At 61.8% G+C, this 22,320-nt stretch overlaps 1 protein-coding gene across 2 annotated transcripts in view; it reads right to left on the bottom strand.

Moving 5' to 3' along the window:
* SLC9A3 (solute carrier family 9 member A3) overlaps window positions 1-20,443 on the bottom strand; it is a 34,104-nt gene extending 13,661 nt beyond the window's left edge. For both annotated transcript variants that reach the window (XM_005894643.2, XM_005894644.2), the window contains exon 1: window positions 20,227-20,443. In XM_005894643.2, the coding sequence (XP_005894705.2) occupies window positions 20,227-20,443 (217 nt within the window). The remainder of the gene's footprint in view (window positions 1-20,226) is intronic.
* Between the last annotated feature and the right edge of the window lie 1,877 nt (window positions 20,444-22,320).

Here is a 22,320-nt window from a genome sequence, read left to right as displayed (position 1 = left end):
CTGGATATTCATTGGAAGGACTGATGCTGAAGCTAAAACTCCAATACTTTGGCCACCTTATGAGAAGAGCTGACTCATTGGAAAAGACCGTGATGCTGGAAAAGATTGAAGGCAGGAGGAGAAGAGGACGACAGAGGCTGAGATGGTTGTTTGGCATCACTGACCAGTGGACATGAGCTTGAGTAAACTCCAGGAGGTGGTGATGGACAGGGAAGCCTGGTGTGCTACAGTCCATGAGGTGGCAAAGAGTCGGACATGACTGTGTGACTGGAAAACAAAGTTCTGTTTATTAAGAAGTCTTCTTTTGTATTCTAAGGATTGTCTCCTGAGATGCGAGGACCCAGGAGCAGCGGGGTCAGGGAGGAGGCAGAGCACAGGGTGTGGTCCACGAGGTCCAGCCAGCAAACAGCCTGGCCGACGGCCCTAGCCCCCTGGGACCTAGGTTCCGATCCCGGAGCCCCACACCCTGTCCTTGGCCTGACTCCTCACTGGCGACCTGTGACATTTGGGGGCTAGATGCTGGATCTCAGAAGGTCTATCTCTCTTCCCCAGGACAGTCCTCTCTGGGTCTGGTTGAGGCGCAGTGGGGCAGGAGTGGGCCCTGCTCTGTAGCTCAGGGAGCCTCAGGTCTCAGCCAGTGGGGCAGAATGGGCCCTGAGGCCCTGAGGACCCGCTGGGTGTCCCCCAGGAGCCCGCAGGCCTCCTGGGCTCGGGCACCGCGGCAGCAGCAGGTCATCTGTATGTCAGGACGAGGTCCCACTTCTTTCTCTGATAGTTTTCATGGGAGTCCTGTGAGGGCGGCCACCCAGGAAGACAGGGTGGGGTCCTGCCTTCACAGACGATCTCAGAGGCTAGGAGGCTGGCGCCTCATTGTTTCCACGGGACACAGTTCCCAGCCCACAGGGGGGCTGCCAGCTGCATGACCCAAGGTGCCCACGCAGGAGACTGCCTGTGAGCTCGGGCTGGGGGGCCAGAGTAGGGGCCACGCTTCCTGGAAACCCTCTGGCCCCGCCCTGCCCATCAGCAGGAGGCCTGAGCTTGGTCTCCCTGAGGTCTGCAGGCTTTCGACCCCCCCAGAGGGCCCTCCGAGCCCAGGATGGGAGGGTCCCTGACGGGGAGACAGGCAGAAGCCCAGGAGCCCAGGCCTCGCCGCACCTGCTCCCTGCACACGCGTGTCCAGCTGGCTGCCCACCAGGGACGGAGGGATGCGTCTCTTCCTTCACGGCCTGCTCCCATGCCTCAGCCTGGCCCAGAGCCCTCCCTGCGGGCCCCGGGCCCCACCTGGACGCCAGGCTCAGTGGGCCTGGACCCAGGAGTCTCTGCTGCTCCCTTGGAGTGATGCCGTCACAGAAAGGCCTGGGCTCTCGCCTGGCCTCCCAGGGGTTCACTGAGTCCGCGGATGATGGCGTGTCCTCTCCTTTCCCTCTTGCCACTTGGCATCTGGGAGCTGAGTTACAAAGTCCGCCCAGAGCCAGAACCATGGTGCAGCCTGAGTCCCCTGCTTGCTGGGCTGCTGTGAGGCCACGCTTCTCCCGGGCTGCGCGTGGCCTCCGCTCCTGCACCTCAAAAGCCCCAATGAGCCCCGAGTAAGCTGCATGGAGGGCCGCCCTGCCAGTCCCAGCTGCTGTTCCCAGAAACCTGTGCCTCCTGCCCCGGCCAGGCTCCATGGGGCCACATCTGGTGACCACTGGTTGGGGGCCCCTCTGAAGAGGCCAGCACTGCAGGGTCGTCAGGTCCAGGGCCAGGTGTGGCCAGTGCCAGCCGACCCCAGCACACCCCCTGCCAAGACAGCAGGCTGGTTTCAACTCAGGCTCAGAGTTTGCTCTTCAGCCAAACATCTCCCCAAAGTAGACGTTCACGGCGGGTCTCAGATCACAGTTGTCTTTGGCAGCTGTGGGGCCAGCGGGGCAGGAAGGTTCCAAGGAGCCAGGTGACCCTTAATGACGACAACAACAAAACTCTGCCCTTTGGGACTCGGAGTCCTAATCCTCTGCCACATTCCTGTATGGTTACTAGAAAACCTTAATAATTTGGACAAAGGGTGGATAAGACATAGGCTAACCTCTGACCAGATGCTCCTGCTTGGACGGAAACCCTGAAAACCCACAGAAAAAGTGATCTGAACTTTTCACCCATTGAGAAAAAATACATGCACACACATACACTGCTGCTGCTAAGTCGCTTCAGTCGTGTCCAATGCTGTGCAACCCCATAGACGGCAGCCCACCAGGCTCCCCCATCCCTGGGATTCTCCAGGCAAGAACACTGGAGTGGGTTGCCATTTCCTTCTCCAATGCAAGAAAATGAAAAGCGAAAGGGAAGTCATTCAGTCATGTCAGACTCTTAGCGACCCCATGGACTGTAGCCCACCAGGTTCCTCCATCTATGGGATTTTCCAGGCAAGAGCACTGGAGTGGGGTGCCATTGCCTTCTCTGACACATATACGCACACATACACAAACCCACACACATACACACACATAGACATGCACACACACACTACACACATGCACGTATACACACCACAGACACATACGTACATATACACACGCGCACACGCACACACACACAATGTGGACAGATGGGCATGCCATTCCAATTTCTGTGCCCATCGACACTGGATACGCGCCTCTGAGCAGGGCAGGGCCTGCTAAGCGCTCATCTGTGTCCTGAACAGACACCCGCCTCACAGTGGGAGGCACACCTGTCCCTCATCCCAGGCAGGTGGGAAAGGGCATCTCCCGGAGATTTAATCTGACTGTCTCATTGTGAGTGAGGCTGAGTGTCTGATCTCATTTGGGAGACATTTCTTCCTATTCTGTGACCCGTGTATCGTGGCCTTTGCTACTGTTACTGAGTTATCAGCCTTTTCTTATCAACAGGTGGCTCTTCACGCACGTGCACGGGTGCATTTTCACTTTCAAAGGTCAGTACAGTTTAGTTCAGTCAGTCGTGTCCAACTCTTTGCGACCCCATGGACTGCAGCACGCCAGGCCTCCCTGTCCATTGCCAACTCCTGGAGCTTTCTCAGACTCATGTCCATTGAGTGAGTGGTGATGCCATGCAACCACCTCGTCCTCTGTCGTCCCCTTCTCACCTTCAGTCCTTCCCAGCATCAGGGTCTTTTCCAGTGTATGTAGTTTATTTCTAGGATCTCACTGCATTCGCTCTTCTCCAGTCTTTACTTTCGTCACTGTGACACTGTCTCAGTGTGAGCTTCTGCCCTACTGTGTCTGTGATGTCAAAACCCACGGGACCTTTCCCGTTTCTCGCTGATGTTTTTCTCCAGGAGAGCCCTCCATCCCCTGCTCCCGCTCCCACCCCATCACGTGGCTCTGTCCACCCCACTGCCCCCAACAGCAGGAGGCCGCCCTGAGGCAGGCTTGCCGCCATGTGGTCCACAGCCCATGCCTGGAGCTAGCGATCGGGGCAGACAGGGCTGTCCCTCCCTGTGGTCTGAGGGCTCCAGTGTATGGTTGGCCCCTGGTTCCCAGTTGGTCTTTCTGGTCTTGGGGAGGGGGAAGCAACAGTCCGTGGGGTGGGTGTGGGGCTCCTGTTCTCTGTCCTTGCCTGTAGCTCTGGGTCTCTGCATGATGGGAATTCCTTGCGAGCAATCCTCCAACCCGGCAGTCAGGCTGCGGGTGGCGCTCCCCTTCTCCCGTGACCACCAGACGGCAGTCTGCATGGTAATGAGCTAATTAAGCTGAAGACTTGATTGATTTTAAATGGCAATTTGTGAGTGGCTCAGCCATTAAGCCCATAATGGGTGTTTTAGAAGCTAGTGGGCCAAGCTCCAAGCGCCCTGGGCCAGCACACCTGCTGTGGCCAGCCCAGAGATGCTGTCCACCCACCAGGAGGGTGGCCGCTCCCTGTGGGGTCGTGTTCCCGTGGGCCAGACCCTCCCTTCAGCCTTGGCCTGAGTGTGGTTAGGACAGACACTCCTGCCACAGCTTCTGTGAGATGACTGGGATGACCGGCGGCCAGAGCACCTGCTGGGCCCTCTCCTTCCCGCCTCTGAGGCCCCAGGTGGCTGGGTCTCCTGGGGAAGCCGGGAGGATGGTGGGGGAGTCGCGGGATTGCCACTTGCTCCTCCCCACCGCCTCCCAGCACCCTGGTTTGCACTGGGGGGACCTGAGGGGGGCCTGGTGTCCAAGGGCCCAATCACCCTCCTAACCTTCATCTCCTTTACTCTGAAGACAGAAGGGCCCACAAAGCAAGTCAGAGCAGTGAACGTGGCACCTCGAGCCACACCACCGCGCAGTCTCCGCGTCCAGCACCCCAGAGCCTGGGCGGAGGACATGGAGCTGGGCCATGGACACAGAGGGCCCTTGTCCCAGGGGAGTGCCCTGGGAAGCGAGTGTTGGGGGCAGCCTTTCCCATCAGAGCCGAGTTTGCCAGGAAGCCCACTGGCTGGGAGGACAGAGACCACCCAAGGTTTCCAGGACTCAAGCACCTCGCGTGTCAAGGGCCAACATGGGGCCCGAGTGTGCGTCCACTGTGGGGCCAGGGCCAGGTCGAGACCCACAGGCCACTTCATGGGCAGGAGCTATGGGGGTGGCCAGGACCACGCAGAGCGCTGGTGCCCGAGGGAGACAGGACGGCTCTCTGTGCAGGACAGACCGGGGGCCTCGTGGAGGCTGCTCCCCAGGAACTCTGTGAGGCTGGCCTGGGGCAGCCTGGCCTTCCACAGGGACCTCCCAGCCCACAGGTCACTGACGGTGGAGGCCTGGCAAGTTACAGCTAATTGAGCTCAGCCACGCGATGGTCACAGCACGGGACACGTGCCTCGACCTGTAATTACAACCCTCGGACTGATGTTAAAGGTCAGAGGCACCCGCGCCAGCCAGCCATTCTGGAGGGGCCCCCGAGTAGGGCGGGCGCTGGGAAGTTACTGCCAACCATCTTCACACCCCCTTGGATCGTGGCCTGGGACCTCAGGCCTGGGTTCAGGCTGTCCGAGGCCACCGCCCCCAGGATCTCTCAGCAGATTCAGCTGAGTCCACGCAATGCAGAGGCACGGTAAATCCCTTGGTTTTACTTTAACGTGTACATCCAGACCTGCTTCAGAGCAGCCAAACAGTGCAACGCTTCCAGAGAGAAGGGGGGGAGGCCTGGGGCTCTGCCTGCTCCAGGGGACAAGCGGGTCCACGTGGGACCTCAGGCAAAAACACACAGACATACACATAGGACACAGACACATGGGGACACACAGACACATTCAGGGAAACCCAGACATAGGGACATCCAGACGCACAGAGACACCCAGACATAGGGACACCCAGATAAACACCCAGGGACACACACACTCAGGGATATCCAGACATGCACACAGAGACACTCAGACACAAGGACACCCAGACATATACACAGGGACACCCCCCCCACACACACATGCAGTGACCCAAACCCACACAGGCCCCAGTTCTGACTCTCCAGTCCTCTCTACAGCCATGCTGTGGTCTCCCTGAGGCCCCTTTCTGGACAGACACTGGCCCAAGGACCCTCATTCTGTCTTCAGAGGCATCCACCCAGATGCCGTCCCCTACAGAGCAGGCAGCAACCACATGGCAGTGTGACTGATGATGTCACATATAATTATACACACTCAGAATCAGTTCAGTCACTCAGTCATGTCCGACTCTTTGTGACCCCATGGACTGCTGCACTCCAGGCCTCCCTGTCCATCACTAACTCCCCGAGTTTGCTCAAACTCATGTCCATTGAGCCAGTGATGCCATCCAACCATCCCATCCTCTGTCGTCCCCTTCTCCTCCTGCCCTCAATCTTTCCCAGCATCAGGGTCTTTTTCAATGAGTCAGTCAGTTCTTCGCATCAGGTGGCCAAAGTATTGGAGTTTCAGCTTCAACACCAGTCCTTCCAATGAATTCAGGACTGATTTCCTTTAGGATTGACTGATTGGATCTCCTTGCAGTGCAAGGGACTCTCAGGAGTCTTCTCCAGCACCATATTAAAAGTAATAACAGTGTTTTCAAATGAAGCCACGCGTGAGCAGCCTTGTCTCTGCCCACAGGTGGGTCTGCAGCCACCAGCCCCTCTCCACAAGCTGCACCTTCTCCCCAAGAGCCCTCTCACCCGTCTTCCGCGTCAGTCTACTCTACAAGCTCCACATACAGAGGCGCACACTTAAGCTCTGCTTTCATATGATTTCATGACTGGCTCTAACTTAGAGTTTGTGACAGTTACACCTCACGGCACCAATGGAGCCGCTCCCATTGTCCCAGCAAAGGAACCACTGTCAAGAGTTGTCTAGCCATCTGTGCCCTGGTTAATGACTATGAGGTCTGGAATAAACACCCACAACACTGAAGAGAGCCCAAAGACAGAAACCAGAGGGACCTACGCTTTGAGGAAGAGACCAGCACGAATCAATTTCCATGTTTCCTTATGGCTGTTTTCCAAAGGGCAGGTCTTACTGGGGGTCATGCAGAGTAGCCGACACTCAAACAGAAGCCTATAGCCTGACTGGATTGAAAAATCAGAGCTCAGGGTGATCACAGTAACTGAAAAGGGAGGAGGCAGATCCCAGAAAGGAAAGAGCTTGACAGGCCAAACCCCAAATTCTGTATGAACTCTTGAAATATCTGGCTGACCCTTGAATCACACACAAAAGGCAGGTCCTGAGATGCCTGCAGAAGCTAAAAATCCAGAGATTTCAGCTATTGTCACCACAGGGAGACACACTTGGAGTTTCAGCCCAGTCTTGGCAAAATAACAGTGACCAACAGCAACCACAAAAATCAGTGCTCTCCAGAAGAGCTAACAGGATAGAGTCTCTACAGTGCCTCAGTTACGTGTCCTGGAAACCATGCAAAAGCACTAGACATATGAGGAAATGGAAACAGGACCCACAAACCAGTGGAGACCTCAAGGTGACCCAGACATTGCTAAATCCTTGTAGCAGACAAGGATTTAAAAAACTATTGCAACCATGCTCAAGGATGTAAAGGAAAATATATTTGTAATGAATTAACAAAGAGTCAATCTCAGCAGTGGAATAGAATAGGATTTGGTTTTTTTCTTTTCTTTTTTCCTAAAAGAGCCAGATAGTAAATTGTTTAGGTTTGTGGGCTATACATTCTGATTTTCAATTACTCAATTTGTCACTGTAGCACAAAAACAGCCATGACATGCATGAACAGACAGACACCATTGTGCTCCTATTGACACAAACAGTCAGCCAGCCCATGGGTGTAATCTGCTGGCCCTTGAAATAGAATATATCTAAAAGAACCAAATTGCAACTCTAGATCTGAAGAATTCAATATCTGATACAAAAAAAGTCAACAGGTAAGCTTAAAAGCAAATAGAGACAACAGTAGAAATTTCCCAAAGTACAAAGAAAAAGATAAAAAGTGGACAGAGCCTCAGTGGTGTGTGTGATGCTAACAGAAGATACAGCATGTGTAAAGTTGGGCCCCTAGAAAGAGGAGAGGGAAAATGGGGTAGAAAAATCTGAAGAAATGACAAGCAAAAGTGTCCCTGATTTGATGAAAAATATAAACTCAGAGACTTCAGAAATACTTAAGATTAGATGATTTCTACTGATCTGTCTTCCAGTGAAGCTGGAGCAGGTGTGAGGAAAAACTAGGGTGCAGGGCAGGTAAGCTTGAGGGGCCAGGGCCTCAGAAGAGGGGGTTGAGTAGCTGCTCCAGCTGGGCCCCGAGCCGGGAGCCATGGCAGAGGCCCAGGTGCAGACGGGTCATGCAGACAGTCACAGGGCGTGCTTGCTGGAGTAGCTGATGATCAGGTCACTGAGACCTCACTCCACAAAAGGATTCACTGAACACGAGCTATGACAGGCACACACCAGCAAAAACAGCCAAGGCAGGAAGAAGTAAGGTTTCCATCAGGGTCACACAGACCCCAGCACCACACGAACCCTCTCTGCACGAGATGTAAAAAGGGCCCAGAATGGCATGTACTCAGTGACTCTGCTATTATAGAATGAGGAAGCTAGAGGCTGGTGGCCCTGGAGGCCAAACAAACCAGAAAAGGCATTTTTTACAGTTCTACGATTCAAGAACAGAAAGTTAATTACATCACAGGGAGCCATCGTGGGAGGAGACAAGCCAACCTCAGTGGGGCTGGTGGTTGGCTTGGAGACTGAGGGTAACAATCAGATTTGCCTTGAAGTCCACTGGAGCCAGGACACAGGACACTTCACTTTGCTGGGGGAGGAGCGGGAGGAGGGGGTGGTGCTGGGCTTGGAGAATCTGCAAACATTTCCTGTAGGGGAGCAGGACTACATCTCATTGCCCTTTACCATCTGAGCCACCAGGGAAGCCCTCCATCGACCTTTATACTTTCATGTGAAAAATTTCAGCAAGGTGTTTTCTCCAAGGACATGTTTTCTGCAGATAAAGTGTGTGGTCAATGTTCCAAGGTGTCATAAACCATGCCTGCCGTTCACGTGGCGGCTCTGTCGCTGCAGCCACCACTATCAAGGTGCTCCCAGCATGGCCCCCAAAGCCAGGACTTTGTCATGGGCCACTGCCCGGAGCCAGAGCAGCAGGAAGCCGTGGGACTATCGATTTCTGATATGGACACCGCGCTGCAGAGGGCAAAGGGTTCCCAAGGCAGGGAGGCCATCAGAGGACCCCACATGGGCACCAGGTCATGAGAGAAGCTGGAATGAGAAGCTGGTTCTCATCCCCGGAGGAGAACAGTACTGCCAACACCCTCACTGGGACCACTCTGCACCCCCAGCACGCAGGAGGCTGAGGACCAAGTGCAGCAGCTGCCCCAGGACCCTTCCCTGGATGCTGCCCCTCCCACCAACGCTTCCCCCCGCTGGTCCCCAGGACCCCCCATGGCCCCTCACCCACCACTGCTGGCCCCCAGGGGCCCCCATGGCCCCCCTGCTGGGGCTGCTCAATGGAGCCCCACCTGTCTGAGGGATCAAGAGTCAGGGTTTCTGCACATTCGAGTGCTTTCTGTTCTGAGGTCACTAGCACGTTACTGTTTTATCCCTTGTAGACTAGGTTTCCTCATCATATGAGGATAAGGCTAGACCCTTCTGGGCGGCCATAATGATGAAAGTCAGATTCCTGCAAGGAAGGTGGATTAAACGCTTCTTTCCCAAGCCAGGAAAAAATAAAAGGGCGATGGTGTCATTTATTTTCTTTATACTTAGATTTTTGGTGGGGCCAGCAGGAAGGAGGGACCTGAAAATGCTGGCATCCCAGCCCTTGACCCACGCAGCCCACAGGCTCCCACTGGGCCCCGTGAGGTCTGGCCGCCCGCGGGCAAGAACAGCCCACTGGCCGCCGCTGGGGGTGGGGATGGGAGGTCTGGGGCCCGAAAGCCAGTGGCCGGATGACGTGAGGAAACCTGCGGGAAAAAGAGCTTCAACCTCGACCAAAAAGTGCGTTCAGCGATTACAAACCTTTTGTTAAATATGAGAAAATACTGGAGCAGAAACTGAAGACTCAACGGAGGAGCTGGAGGATGAAGCTAGAGGTTTCTCAGGAGACAGAGGACGAAGACAGAGGAACCAGCGCAGCGGAGGAAATTCAAGAGGAGAAGGCGCACACGTTCTCTCAGAGGAGCTGGCGGGGAGGTTGCCGCGGGCTCCGGGTGACCTGCCCACAGGGGTCCCGCACCGCGAGGCAGACACGTGCCCCTGAAGCGCACCATTGCCGGGGGGCGGGGGTCCCCAGCGTGAACCCCGTGGGTCACAGGCTGCTGGGGGCAGTCAGTGTCACCTCCACTGCACAGCCAGGCCCTGAGCAGTGGGAGAGTCGCGTCTGTGGAGAATGAGTCCACACAAAGGGGTCTCCCCAAGGCCGAAGGCATGGAGTGCCAGGTGAGGTGCCAGTGGAGGGCAGAGGCTGAGAGCAGGTGCTGGCCTTGCAGAAGGCTCGAAACAGCGAGCAGGGGGCTGGAGGCCAGCAGCCTGGGTCGGGGAGAGGGGGGCATAAATAGGACATTCAGTGTCAATTCGGAGGAAACTGCACCGCTGACCCCGGACGGCACCGGCTTCAGGAAAAGGGACGGGCCCACAGGGGCCAGAACAGCGCGCGTGCTGCCCCCATGGCCACCTTCTGTGTCCCCAAGCGCGCGGGCTGAAGTCTGTGCCGCAAGCCTCCTCTGGAGGGGGTGGGGGGGTTCGGCTCCGCTCGGCAGGACCGGGGCGAGAGGGTTTCCAGGGGAGACGGTCCCCTGAGGCCCAGACCAGAGTCCACGCCTGCCGCCCGACCCTGGACTTCCCTGCCCGGACAAGACGCCGTGAGGCTGTGGCCCCCGCCCCGCACACACCTCAAGGGCCGCGACGGGAGGGGGGCCGGAGCGCGGACCAGGGCGTGGCCGTGGGCCGAGGACCTTGCTCCCGGACGGTGCGTCTCGTTTAACTTTAACTGCCCTCGGTAAGGCTGGGGCCGTGCGGATGTGGCTGACAACAGCCAACCCTGGCCCCGCGGCTCCCGGAGGCGGGCGGGGGCGGTGATGCAGGGGTCCCACGCGCCCCGGGCAGCCCGCCCTCGGACGCGGGCACCGCGGCGGTGGGCGCAGGGCCAAGCTCCTCCAGGGACAGAGCGCGGGGCTGGCCCCCCGCCGGGCCCTCGCCGGCCCCCTCCCTCGGGCCCGCCTCCCTCCGCGCGGAGATGTGGGTTAGGCTCCGACGCGTCATATCCGCCTCCAGAGAAGTTCCGCGCGTTGGCACCCAAAGGGGCCCCGGGGAAAACGGGGTCCCCATGGAAAGCCTCGGGGTGCCTCTCACAGCCAGTCCCCTGGGTGCCCTCTGGGGCGCTGCAGAGACCAGGGCAGGGGTCCCCACCCCCCGCACCAGCTGGACGCCGCGGTGGGGCGGGGCGGGGGAGATGTTGGGAAGAGGGTCCCAGAGCTCCGGGGCAGGAGCCCAGGACTTGAACCCTCTCCCCTGGTCTGTTGAGAAAGCTGGGCCTTGTCCTTGGGCGGCCGCCATGCACGCCCACCCTGCACCTTCCCGTGCGCCCTGCGCGAGCACCCCGGGGAAGGCAGAGGGGGTGCTGGGCCGGGAGGGCCTCTGGACCCCCCTGCGCAGGCCGGACTCGGAGCTGAGAGCGCCCGACCTGCAAAGCGTTCTTGGTTCTGTCGAGTTAATGAGTAAAAGCTCTCCACAAGGGGTGCCACATTCTCCATCCCAGGGCCTGCCCGGAAAAACCAGCCTCCTTTCCAGCTTGTCCTCTGAAGGTAGGGTGTTGGGGGCTGGGGGACCGCTGGACGTGGGGGCGTGTCCACAGGCCCCACCTCACAGGCTCACCCCTGAGGCCTGCTCACTAACTCTACTTTTAAATGGCAGTCAGCTGACCCCTCCCCCAGATCCTAGCAACAGGGTACCGGAGACCCCAGCACGGAGAGGGTCACTAGTAGTTGGGGTTTGAGGTGCCCCCGCGTGGGGCTGACGCGGGTCCACAGAGGTCACTCCTCACCTGGCTGGCTCCATGCAACACCCTCTCCAGCCACAGACTCAGTGGGTGAAAGCCAGCGCCCTGATGGGGCCGCTAAACCATCCCCACCCCCACCAGGGGGGCTGGAGCTGCAGGGACAGGTGTGGAGGCAGGAGTGCCCGGCCCCCCCTTACACGCACTGGAGGGCCCTGGCCCTGTCCTGGCCGCCACCGTGAGGTCCTGCCTCCCACCACTGACCTCAGACTTAGTGTCTGGAGTCATTGTGTCTGTTTTGGCATTTTCATTTTCATTCAGCCATCATTTGTTGAACTCTTATTAAGCTGGGCGCTGTGCAGGGTGACTACGAGTTCACGGAATGTCCACCAGGCACCTTCTAAGCACCTGTTAAGATGCTGGACCTGGCCGTGTCCCCACCGAGGAGGCTGAAGTTGACAGTGGACGGTGCAGATGGGACCAGCTGCCCTGTAGCCCGAGGCAGGTGCATCACGGCCTCAGACTGCCTTCGGCTTCTGGAAAGCCGGTGAGACCCCTGGTTCTCAGGCCAGTCCCAACACCCCACATCAGAGCTTCTGGGGTAAAAGGGGACAGCAGCTTGCCTGCAGCAAGGCCTCTTCCTGTCACAAGGCCTCTTACACGCAGTGACAGCCCAGGCAGGAGCCAGGCGTGGGGAGCCCTGCGGAGCCTCAAGTCCTGTGAGGCTGAAGGCAGCCTCCAGGAACTCAGCCCAGCCGTGCCTGCTCAAGGCAGTGCCCACTGCCCACCCCGAAGCCCTGTGAGCCTGGAGCCCCACGAGCCCGGGCCTGGCCCCAGCCTCACCCCAGAAGCTCTGATGTGAACTGTTGGAACTGGCCTGAGAACCAGGGGTCTCACCAGCTTCCCAGAAGCCGAAGGCAGTCTGAGGCCATGACACATCTGCCCGGGGCTGCTGGGTGGCCGGTCCCGAATGAACCGTCAAGGAAGGAGCAGGAGGACGGCTTTGCCACCTCGGGGTGTGGAGGGGGCGGCAGGCACACTTGATGTTCCTGGGCTCACCCCGCTTGGCCCCCGAGTCCCTGCAGGTGTGGCCAGGGTAGGACATGGGCTCCCGGGAGCCTCCATCCGAACTGGCTCTGCAAAGCAGCTGGAGGCAGATGGACCCCCACCCCGCCCGCAGGCAGAGCGACAGCAGGCCTGACTCTGTGCAGGGCCCTGCAGCGCCCCCGGGCACAAGGCCTTATGTCCCCCACTCTCTGGCTACAGGAAGCAGCCTTCATTCCGCCTCCATGACCTTCCCTGAGTTCTAAGGGGCAGATTCAAGCAGTTGTTCATTAGGGAAGGGAGGGGATAGAGACCAGGGAGGGACAATCAAGAGCAGCCTTGGGGCAAGGTCCTGTTTTCCCATCAAGGGACACACACCGGCGTCTCTGAGCCATTCTGCAGATACGGAAACCCCTCCAGGTGGGAGCATTAATGATTAACTATATGCTGCCCGCAAGCATGCAGACCCCAGACCAGTCGGACCTGAAGGCTGACGATGTGAACTCCTACTTAGCTCACCACCCACCCATCAGAAGAATGTCCATGAGCTGATCACGCCCTCTGAACAATTACTGTGAAACGTGTCACTGTCCTCCCCAGTGGGGACACATGGCTTTGGGAGCAGGAGCCCATGGTAGACCCCTTTGCCTGGCAAAGCGATAAAGCTCTCCTTTTCTACTTCACCCCAGACTCTGAGATTCGATTGAGCTCTGGTGCCGGGAAAAGCTAAGTCTTCGACATCAGCTCTGGGGTCCTGCCCTTGGAGGGGGTGTCCGGTGACTACTCCGGCTGGAAAGGCCTCTGTGAGCCCAGTACACAACTCTCGGGAGCCAAGCATCCTTCCCCTGCCTTCCCCCCACAACAGGCTCCTTGCAGCAGCCCTCCCTGAGGGCCAGCTTCTCCTGCTGCAGGGAGGTGCTTCATGTCCAGGCCAGTGCTCCTGACTGTGTTGGGGTATGTGCGTGCGTGCTAAGTTGCTTCAGTTGTGTCCGACTCTTTTCAGCCCCATGGACTGTAGCCCGCCAGGCTCCCCTGTCCGTGGGATTCTCCAGGCAAGAATACTGGAGTGGGTAGCTATTCCCTCCTCCAGGGGACCTTCCCCACCCAGGGACTGAACCCGTGTCTCCTGTGACTCCTGCACGGCAGGTGGATTCTTTTCCGCTGAGCCACCGGGGCCTGGGGCCGAAAGCAACGCAAGCACGCACCAGAGCCCGAGCCAGTCTCACACCTCTCGCGGACACTGGCAGGGAGAGCTGGGACCCAGAGGCACATGAGGGGACCTCAGGTCCCCAGGTCCACGGCCACACGGAAGCTAGATCTGAGCTGGTGCCACAGGTGAAACTCTCAACCCACGGGCATGAGTGCATGGCCCCGGGGTGGCCCTGTCCAGCCGGGCCCACGTCGAGCAGGAGCGGGGGCTGAGCTGCACCACGCCCCCTCCGTGCTAGGGCCACGTTCTAGCAGAGTGGCTGTGGAGGCTGAGGCCCCGTGTCCACTCCGGCCCGATGTCCAGGCTCGCTAAATCTGAGAAGGAGCAGAGCCCTGTGAGCTGGTGGCCCCTCACCCTTCTCCTTGTCCAGAAAGCTGCTGGAGACAGACGTTTCCAGCTTCCATGTCCTGCCTCTCTTTCCCGGCTGAGAGCTCACAACTGGCTGGACTTCGGCAGGGTATCTCTGCAGGTGGCGAGCTCCCTGGAGCTTCCCGACTTATCCAGGAGGAAAGGGAGCCTGCCCCGCCCTCCTCCGCGAGCCCACACCCAGCCTCCCCTGCCCGGGCCACGTCTGCGCCTGAAGCACAGAGTCTGACTGGGGCCTGGCCCACCGGGCTCAAGGCCGCCCCGAGGCCATGCCCCCAGCCTGTCCCCTTCCCCACTGACGCCCCGCAGGCTCCCCGGGTCCTGCCGGCCATCCCTCTCAGCAACGCTCTGCTCCCTGGTTGGCGTCTTCGCCCGAACCACCTTCCCCAGCCCCTCTCGCTTTGCCAGCCCCACCCTTTGCGGCCCGTCTTGACTGTCCCCCAGACAGGAAGCCTGCACCCTGGCCACCACCTGAGCCCTCAGCCTGGACTCTGAACCCCGTGTCCAGCGAGCCCCAGGGCCTCTCCATTCTTTCCCGAACGGGCACATAAACGCTTGGCCTGCAGGTGTGGACTTGAGACATAGCAGCTCCAAGGACAGACCCCACGACCTGGAGGCACCACCCGGGGCCTCAGCCCTGGCTCCACAGGCTGGTCAGACTGGCAGAGGTGAGATGGACCTCACCCCGCCCCAGGGCACGAGGGGCCTGGAGGCCAGAACGCGCCCCTGACAGCCACCTCAGGGCCTTCGCAAGACCCTGGAGCCACCTGAGGGCCACCTGGACCCTGGGCCACCTCAGGGCCACCTGGACCCTGGGGCCACCTCAGGCCCAGCTGGACCCTGGGGCCACCTCAGGGCCTTTGCAAGACCCTGGGGCCACCTCAGGGCCACCTGGACCCTGGGGCCACCCCAGGGCCACCTGGACCCTGGGCCACCTCAGGCCCAGCTGGACCCTGGAGGCGCCCACCAGCCACGGGCTCTCTCCTGCCCAGGCCCCTGCCCGCCCTCCCTGCCCTCGCTGGCACATGGTGCCAGGTCCCGCGGCTGTCGCCTGCCCCTAGGGACTGACGCACCCTGAGGGAGGTCTGCTCTGTTTTATCGGAAGCCGTGGCACCACCAGGCACGTGGCAGCATTAGTGTTGGCAAAGTGACTGTTAAACGAGCGCTAGGAGCTACAGCTGCAGAGAATCCAGCGCGTCGGCCTCAGCAATAAACAAACGCTCAGGCCCAGAGGTCATCACTGCGCGTGCACCCGGCCAGGATTCGCACGGGGGCGCGTGAGCTGGCCGTGCAGACGCTCTGGCCCGCGCGTCTGAGCCTGTGGGTCTGCTCTGTCCAGTCTTGTGCCAGAAGGCAGGACTGGGTGTGAATGCACAGAATTTCAGCTCGTGGGAGAGCTGCTATGGGCCAGGCCTCAGGGGTGAGCTGCCCCCGCCGCAGAACCCCAGAGCCCCGCCACGCCCACGGGGCTCTGAGTAGGTCCAGCCTCGCGAGCCCGCCAGGTGGTCGCCGGATGCACGCCTCACGGGAGGCTGTGTGATAATTCGGTTAAGAATTTGACTGAGGAGCTTCAGGAGCCTCTTGCTGGGCCAGCTCCTGGAGGGTTTGCTGTGTCTGTCCCTTCACTGTCCAGTGCTATCCGGCCAAGCACACGTGTCCGCGGAGACCTGCAGGAGCAGGGCCGGGCGGGCTGGCCTCCAGGCCTGGGGCTCTGTGCCGCCTCTACGGGGCTGCCCTGCCTCAGACAGAAGGCCTGGGTGCTGAGGGGTGACCTGAGGGCCCATCTGATGGGTTCTGCAGGCAGGACTGGTGGGGAGAGTGACCTTCGCAGGCCCCTGGGTTCCCCTGGCACCCCTCTGACCCCCCGCCCTGAACAGATAGAGGGAGACAGACTTCCCAGCATGAGAGGGGGTGGAGCAGGGACAGGAGACCATGGGCAGGGTCGGCGAGGGGGGTTTGGATGGAGCAGGCGCAGGTGTGTAGCCACCCTGGCGAAGCGGGTTTCTCTCAGGAGTGCACCCAGGCCACCCCCAAGGCTTCCTGGTGCAGGGGCGGGGCCCCCAGCTGAGCCCCCCTCAGCCCAGGGAGGACCCCACAGCCTGGGCCCCAGTGCGGGGAAGTCAGTCCCCGGGCCCAGCAGGGCGGAGACAGAGGAGCCCCTTCCCTGAGGGATGGCGGGGCGGGTGGAGGAGGGCCTGGGGGAGCTGGCCCTGGCTTGCGGGGACCCTGGCTGCTCCGTGCTCCCGCTAAGGGCGCTGGGACGCTGGGCAGACGAGGCGGGGTCCGGTCGGGCATGGGGCCGGGAGGGCCCAGCAGAGGGGTCAGCAAGCTTGGGCCCCTGTCTTATCGTCCCGTGTGGTTCTCTCGGACGCCTTTGTGGGAAGCTGCCAGACAGACGGCTCCCCAGGGCGTCCCATCTGCCGAGCAGGCAGGACCGGGGTGTCAGCACCTCCCAACCTTTGCCCCTCGTCCCCGGGACACTCCAGAGAGACACCTTAGCTCCAAATGCCGATTGTTTTACAGCCACAGTAATTCTCCTGCAGGCGGTTCCTGAGAAGGGAGACTTTACAACTGCAGCATAGGAACGCCGCTTCTGTGGCAACTCCAGGGAGCGGCCCTGATCCCAGGCCTTGGCCAAAGGGCCTTGATCCATCTGTCCTGCCAGGCTGGGGTCCACACCAGGGAGCACCCACCAAGCTGTCCTGCGGCTCACCCAGCCTTTCCCGGTCACCCCTCCTCCAGACCCTCTCACAGACCCCCTCAGGGGTTCGAGGAAAATTCAGTGGGAGCCGCAGGAGGAGGGTGCTCCCCAGGAAAGAGGAACAGGGGCTGGACACAGCAGTGGGGTGCTGATAGGACCGGGGCCCTCGGCTGTGAGAGCAGAGCCCTCACTACCGCACCACCGGGGAATTCCCACAGGCGCCTGGTTTCGACTCCAGGAGGTCAGCACTGTCCGCCACTCCCCAAAGCCCAGGAGCACGCCTCGGGGCCCGCGCTGGTGCCCAGGGCCCACACCAGCGCCCGGGGGCCACACCAGCGCCCGGGGGCCACACTGGCACCCAGAGGCCCACACTGGCACCCAGGGGCCCAATTGGTGCCCGGGGCCCACACCAGCACCCAGGGGCCACACCGGCGCCCGGAGACTGCACTTGAGAGAAACCATGGACATGGCATCCAGTCAGCACAGAGGCCCTGGGTGTCCCAGTGCGGGGGTCTGTGCCCCCTCCCCTGGCAGGGCTGGGCTGGACCACAGTTGCGCTGACCCGATGAGAAGCTGCGGTGACAGTGCTTTCCAGGTGACAGGCACCGGGGCCGGGGGAACAGAGCCTGGGCGGATGAGGAGCTGTAACCCCAAGGCTGGAGTCCAGCGGGCACACGGACAAGAGAGGGGCTCGCGTCTCCAGGGGCCAGGCTGCTGCGGCCTCTGAGTCCCAGGTCTGGGCGGGGCTGGGTGTGTGTGTGAAGAGGGTCACACCCGAGGCCCCCAGCTACTCCTCAGGGTGCCCAGGGGACCCTTCTGATTAGGAAAGACTCCCCCTGAGCCCCCTGCAGAGCCCCTTCCTCCCAGGCTGGTGAAGAGGGAGGAGGTGACTGAACCCCTTGCAAACCCAGGGGCCGCGTGGGCAGGGCCAAGGCCTCCGAGGACCACCGCGGCTGGGGTCTCCGCCCCTGCCAGCCCCCCCCCAAGCCGCCTCCTCTGAAGCCAGGAGGGCCCATATGCACTCGTCTTCCCTGGAGTGTTTCTGCTGGGGTCGGGGCGGGGGGTGGCTTGGGAGACGCCCTGAGAGAGGCGGTGGGGAGGGAGGTGGTGAATCCTCGCCTGCCCCTGGGGCTCCTGGCTCAGGAGGAGAAATCACACCTCCCAGCAGCTCTGGCCAAAAGTCAGTGCTGCCCTCACCCCCCGCCCCCCGCCCTGGGAACACCGCGTCCAGGGGGGAGGGCAGGGAAGGGGGGTCCTGCTCTCTGCCCACCTCTAGGCCCTGGTTCTGGAAGCTGCCCGAATACCCCATCCCAGGCGGACTCCCACTCAGTGTGGCCCCAGCTTCAGGATCCAGCTCGGTCGATGTGGGCCCACGGAGCATCGGCCCCCAGGGGAGGCGAAGGAGACAGAACGGGAAGAGGAAGAAGGAATCCAGCCTGCTCCGAGGCCCCAGTGGGTCCTGGTCAGTGGCTGCAGACTCAAGACCCCCGGGGAGCACGTCACCCACCCAGGGCCCTGGGCTGGCCGAGAAGGAGGACTTGCCCCCTGCGGGGTCCCCGGGCACATGGGTACTTGGAGGTGGCTGGGTGCGGGTGGGGAGGCCTGGCGGGGCTGCAAGGGGGGGACCAGCTGAGGGGCCAGGAGGGGACAGAGCCGGAAGGAGGGGGCTCCGGAGGTGGGGGTCACAGGACGCCCAGGCGCGGGCCCTGGGGACCCACGGGAGTCAGTGCAGCAGGTCCCAGAGGACGGGGCGAGGCTGGGAGGGGTCTGGGCGTGGGGGGTGGGCCCGGCTTGTGTTCTACGATGAGAAAGCAGGGAGGGGGAGCCACCAAATGCAGGGCAGCATGGGGGCCCAGGGCGGAGGGCAGTCCCTCCGGTCTCTCTGGGGCCCCCCTCAGTTTCCTTGGCATGCCCACCCAAGCCTCCCCCAATGTCTGCCTCGCGCCCCCTCAAGTGGAACCAGCAGTTCCCCTCAGGTGGAGCTGTTGAAAGGGCAAGGGGTGGGGCAGGAAGACCCCCCTCAAGACTCAGGACGGAGCAGGCTGGAGCAGGCAGCAACCCCCCCCCCTTCCCCCCCTCCCCAGAGAAGGTCCCCTCAGGAGGAGTGCCCGGAAGACAGGGGGCAGGCTCTTCCTGGAGCGTAACACCAGCCCTCCACGTGCATGCCCCTCGTCTGGACCGGGGCTGGACTTGCACAGAAAGTTTTGTGCAATTTGCTCCCAGAGGAGCCTCAGGTCAGGGTGCTCCTAGAGCCCCGGGGAGGCTGGACCTGCCCAGCAAGTGACCAGTGTTGGCAGGTTCCCCGAGGCGAAGACATCCAGGGCAGACTTAGCATGTGAGACCATATCCTCTTGCTCACATTTCACTTCTGACATCAGGAACTCCCACAAAAAGCCAGCGAGTGGAGGGCACTCAGGGCCGGGTAGGCATGGCCAGGGAACTGAACAGACATCAGAGTGGTAAGGAAGAGACCAGAGAGCTTGAAGAAATAGAACGACGTGACGGACTTAAAAGGAAGCTGGTTGGCAGAGCGGACACACGCAGGCGAGGCTGAAGCAGAAGCAATCTGTAACCAGCCGCCACCAGGAACCCCCCAAGCCAGGTCCAGAGTCCTCGGACAGACTCTCCCCAGAGCCTGCCCCTCCCATCCTGCTGAGGAGGCCGTGCCCCCCAGACCCCCATTTGGAAACCACTGCTGACCCGTCCCAGTCCCGGCTGTTCTGTGAGTGTGTGGGGTGTCCTCAGACCCCCCGCCGACAGAGTTTCCCCCACTTCACTTGCTAAGACACACACGCCATCACATGTCCACCACCCCGGAAGACCCTCCCTGGTGTGGAAACTTTCGTCCTCAGCTGCTCCTGAGAAAGCTGACCTTCCTGTCACCTTGCCTGGAGTTTCCTGCAATTCCCACTTTGCCGGCTCAGTGGAGCAAGTCAAGAGAAGAGCGATCTTTCAGACCAGGATTTTTAATAGAGAAACACTGTCAATGGAAAACTCGCTCCTGTAAATAGGATTTCACTGCACTTCGTGTTGAGTGGCACCGTTTTTCTTTCTGCACTGGGGACGGAGTGCTCCGGCGCTGGAAGGCAAGGACATTCCCTCCGTCCTACACTAACCCGGACAAGCCCAACACACAGAAAAGCTGGCTGCCGGAGCCCCAGCGCGGAGTAACCATGGGCGTCTGCGGGCAGAAGCAGCCGGGACTGCGGAGACCGGGGAGCCAGGGACGGGAAGAGGCTGCGCCCGCCCGGCCAGGACCAGGTTACTGTCGGCCACGCGCAACGCGCTCCGGGTCCGGCCAGGCTCGCCGGTCTCTGAGCCTCTGCCTGCGCTACCTGAGTCCCGGGACTGGCCGCTGCGGTCCCCGACCTGACCTCCCGGAAGCCGGCTGAGACGCGCCCGTTCCACAAGGAAGACCGCGGAGCCGGCGGAGCCGGGGAGGAAGGCGGCGCGGACGGCCAGCTGTTCCCTGGGGGCGCAGGAGGGGGCCTGCCGCCGCGCCCGCGGAGCCCCGGGCAGCTTACCGATCTTGGCCAGGCTGGCCACGAGGATCCACAGCGCGATGATGTACGGGTCCTGGACGTGGTGCCATTTGAAGGTGACCACCTGGAAGCCCTGTGTCCCCCCGTGCGCGCCGCCGGGCTCCTCTTCCACGCCCCGCGCTCGCGGCAGCTCGCCCAGCGCCAGCAGCAACGCCAGCAGGACCCCCCATCCGGGACCCAGAGCCCAGCGCCCCAACATCTCTGTGGTCGCTCAGCGCCTTGTCCGGATGCTCATGACGCGGGAGCCCTGGTGCGCTCGGCGGGACGCTCGCGGGACTCGCGTTGGGCTGCGCGGAGCCGAGCGCGCTCTGGGCGCAGGCTGCTGTCCGGATCCCCGCCCGCCGGGGTGGCCTTTAATCCGGCGGCCCCCTCCCGCCCCGGGGCGGAGCCTTCCCGCCCGCCCCGCGCTCACGCGAGCGCAGACCCAGCCGCCGGCTCGCCGCCAGCCCGCCCGCCGCCGGCGCACACCCACCCGGCCCGGCCGGCCGCCGGTCCCAGCTTCCCACCGGCGCGCCCCCTGCCCCTCATCCGCCGCTCCGTCCTCGCCCCGCGCGCTCCTCCTCCCGCCCTCCTGGGACCCGGGCGGAGGGCGCAGCCTCGCTGGCCGCCTCGCCTTGACGGGGAGGGCAGCGCGGGAGGGGCTGGGGGCGGGGGCCCGGGATCCCCGCGGCGGGGTCGGGGCGCGGTGCCTTGGGCGCCCCTCGGCGGCCCTTGACCGGCCTCCAGAGGTGCCCGGGGCGCTGTGGGCACCACTGCGGGCGCTCCTTAGCCCTCCAGGCCGGGCGAGGGTCCCTCCGGATCCTCCCGGCAGCCTGCCGGGCAAGGGCCAGGCCTCCAGCCACCTGCCGTTGTGTCCACCTGGAACCTGTGTTTCCTGATGGGAGCCCCTGGGCGACAAACCGGGGCCTCCCCCCAGAGCCTCAGGTGGGCGGAACCAAGCCCCTCTGCCCTCCCCCCGGGGGCTCCCCTCCTCCTTTCTTGAGGGCCCCTCCCTCTGACCTGGGAGCTCCGCGCTGCCCCCCATCCCTGGACCTCCAGTGGAGGGACTCTGGGGCCCTTTCTCCCCCAGGGCTTGGCCAGCTCCACCACCAGGCCTCAGCCCCGGCCAGCCTCTGCTGCCAGCTGGACGGCGCATCTGGCCCGGGAGAGGCACACGCCCCACCCTGTCTCCCAGAGCCCACCACGGCTCCTCTGCCAGTGGTTCCCCCAGCACTCAGAAGCAGGCGCCCACCTCCAGGCCCCCGGCCTCCAATCCCCCAGCCTCCAATCCCCCAGCTTCCAGCTCCCTAGCCTCCAATCCCCCAGCCTCTGGTCCCCCGGCCTCCAATCCCCTAATCTCCAATCCCCCAGCCTCCAATCCTTCAGCCTCCAGTTCCCCCCGCCTCAAGGCCCCCAGGCCCCTGGCCTCTGGTCCTTCAGCCCCCAGTCCCTCTGGCCTCTGGGCCCCCAGCCTCTGAGCCCCCAGCGTACCCTCCACAGCACCTTCAGAACTCCCCAAAGCCTGCTGGCTGCTCAGTGCCCGTGGCCAGCCCACAGAGGCTCAGAGCCCTGCGCCTCCTTCAGTGGCCCGTCTGCTCCTGTGGGCCCCGCTCTGAGAGGACAGGCCCCGGCCCCTCCCTGAGCCCCTCAGCGCCTGCCCTGGGGACCCCGTCAGCGTCCCCGCTGCTTCCTGAGGCGCCTGGTCTCATGTCACCTTCTGCTCCCGCCGCCGCTAATCTCAGCTCACGGGGGTGACTCGGGCCCCCCCTCCTCCAGGCTCCGGGCAGGTCTGCTGTCCCCATGGGAACATCTTTCCACGAGTGAAGGGCTCCACAAAGGCCCTGAAACTGCCCGACACACAGAGCCCCTGGGAGATGCTGGTTGGATGCAGGGACAGACGGGTGGGCAGATGCATGGGTGCAGAGGTGGGTGGGGGCATCTTTTAATACCTGAGTCTGTGTCAGGGTCCCAGGAGACTTGAACACTGTGACTATCCCTTGGGTCCTCTCCTGTTTCTTGCTGGTGGGAAGTGGCCACCAGTGGTGTGGTGGAGAGAAAGCAAGTTCAAATTCTGCTCCACGGGGGAGCTTGCTGAGT

The sequence above is a fragment of the Bos mutus genome, chromosome 20 (assembly GCF_027580195.1).
Source record: "Bos mutus isolate GX-2022 chromosome 20, NWIPB_WYAK_1.1, whole genome shotgun sequence".
Taxonomy (NCBI): domain Eukaryota; kingdom Metazoa; phylum Chordata; class Mammalia; order Artiodactyla; family Bovidae; genus Bos; species Bos mutus.
Note: the sequence above shows the minus strand (reverse complement) of the source record. Positions and strands in the feature narration are given on the sequence as shown.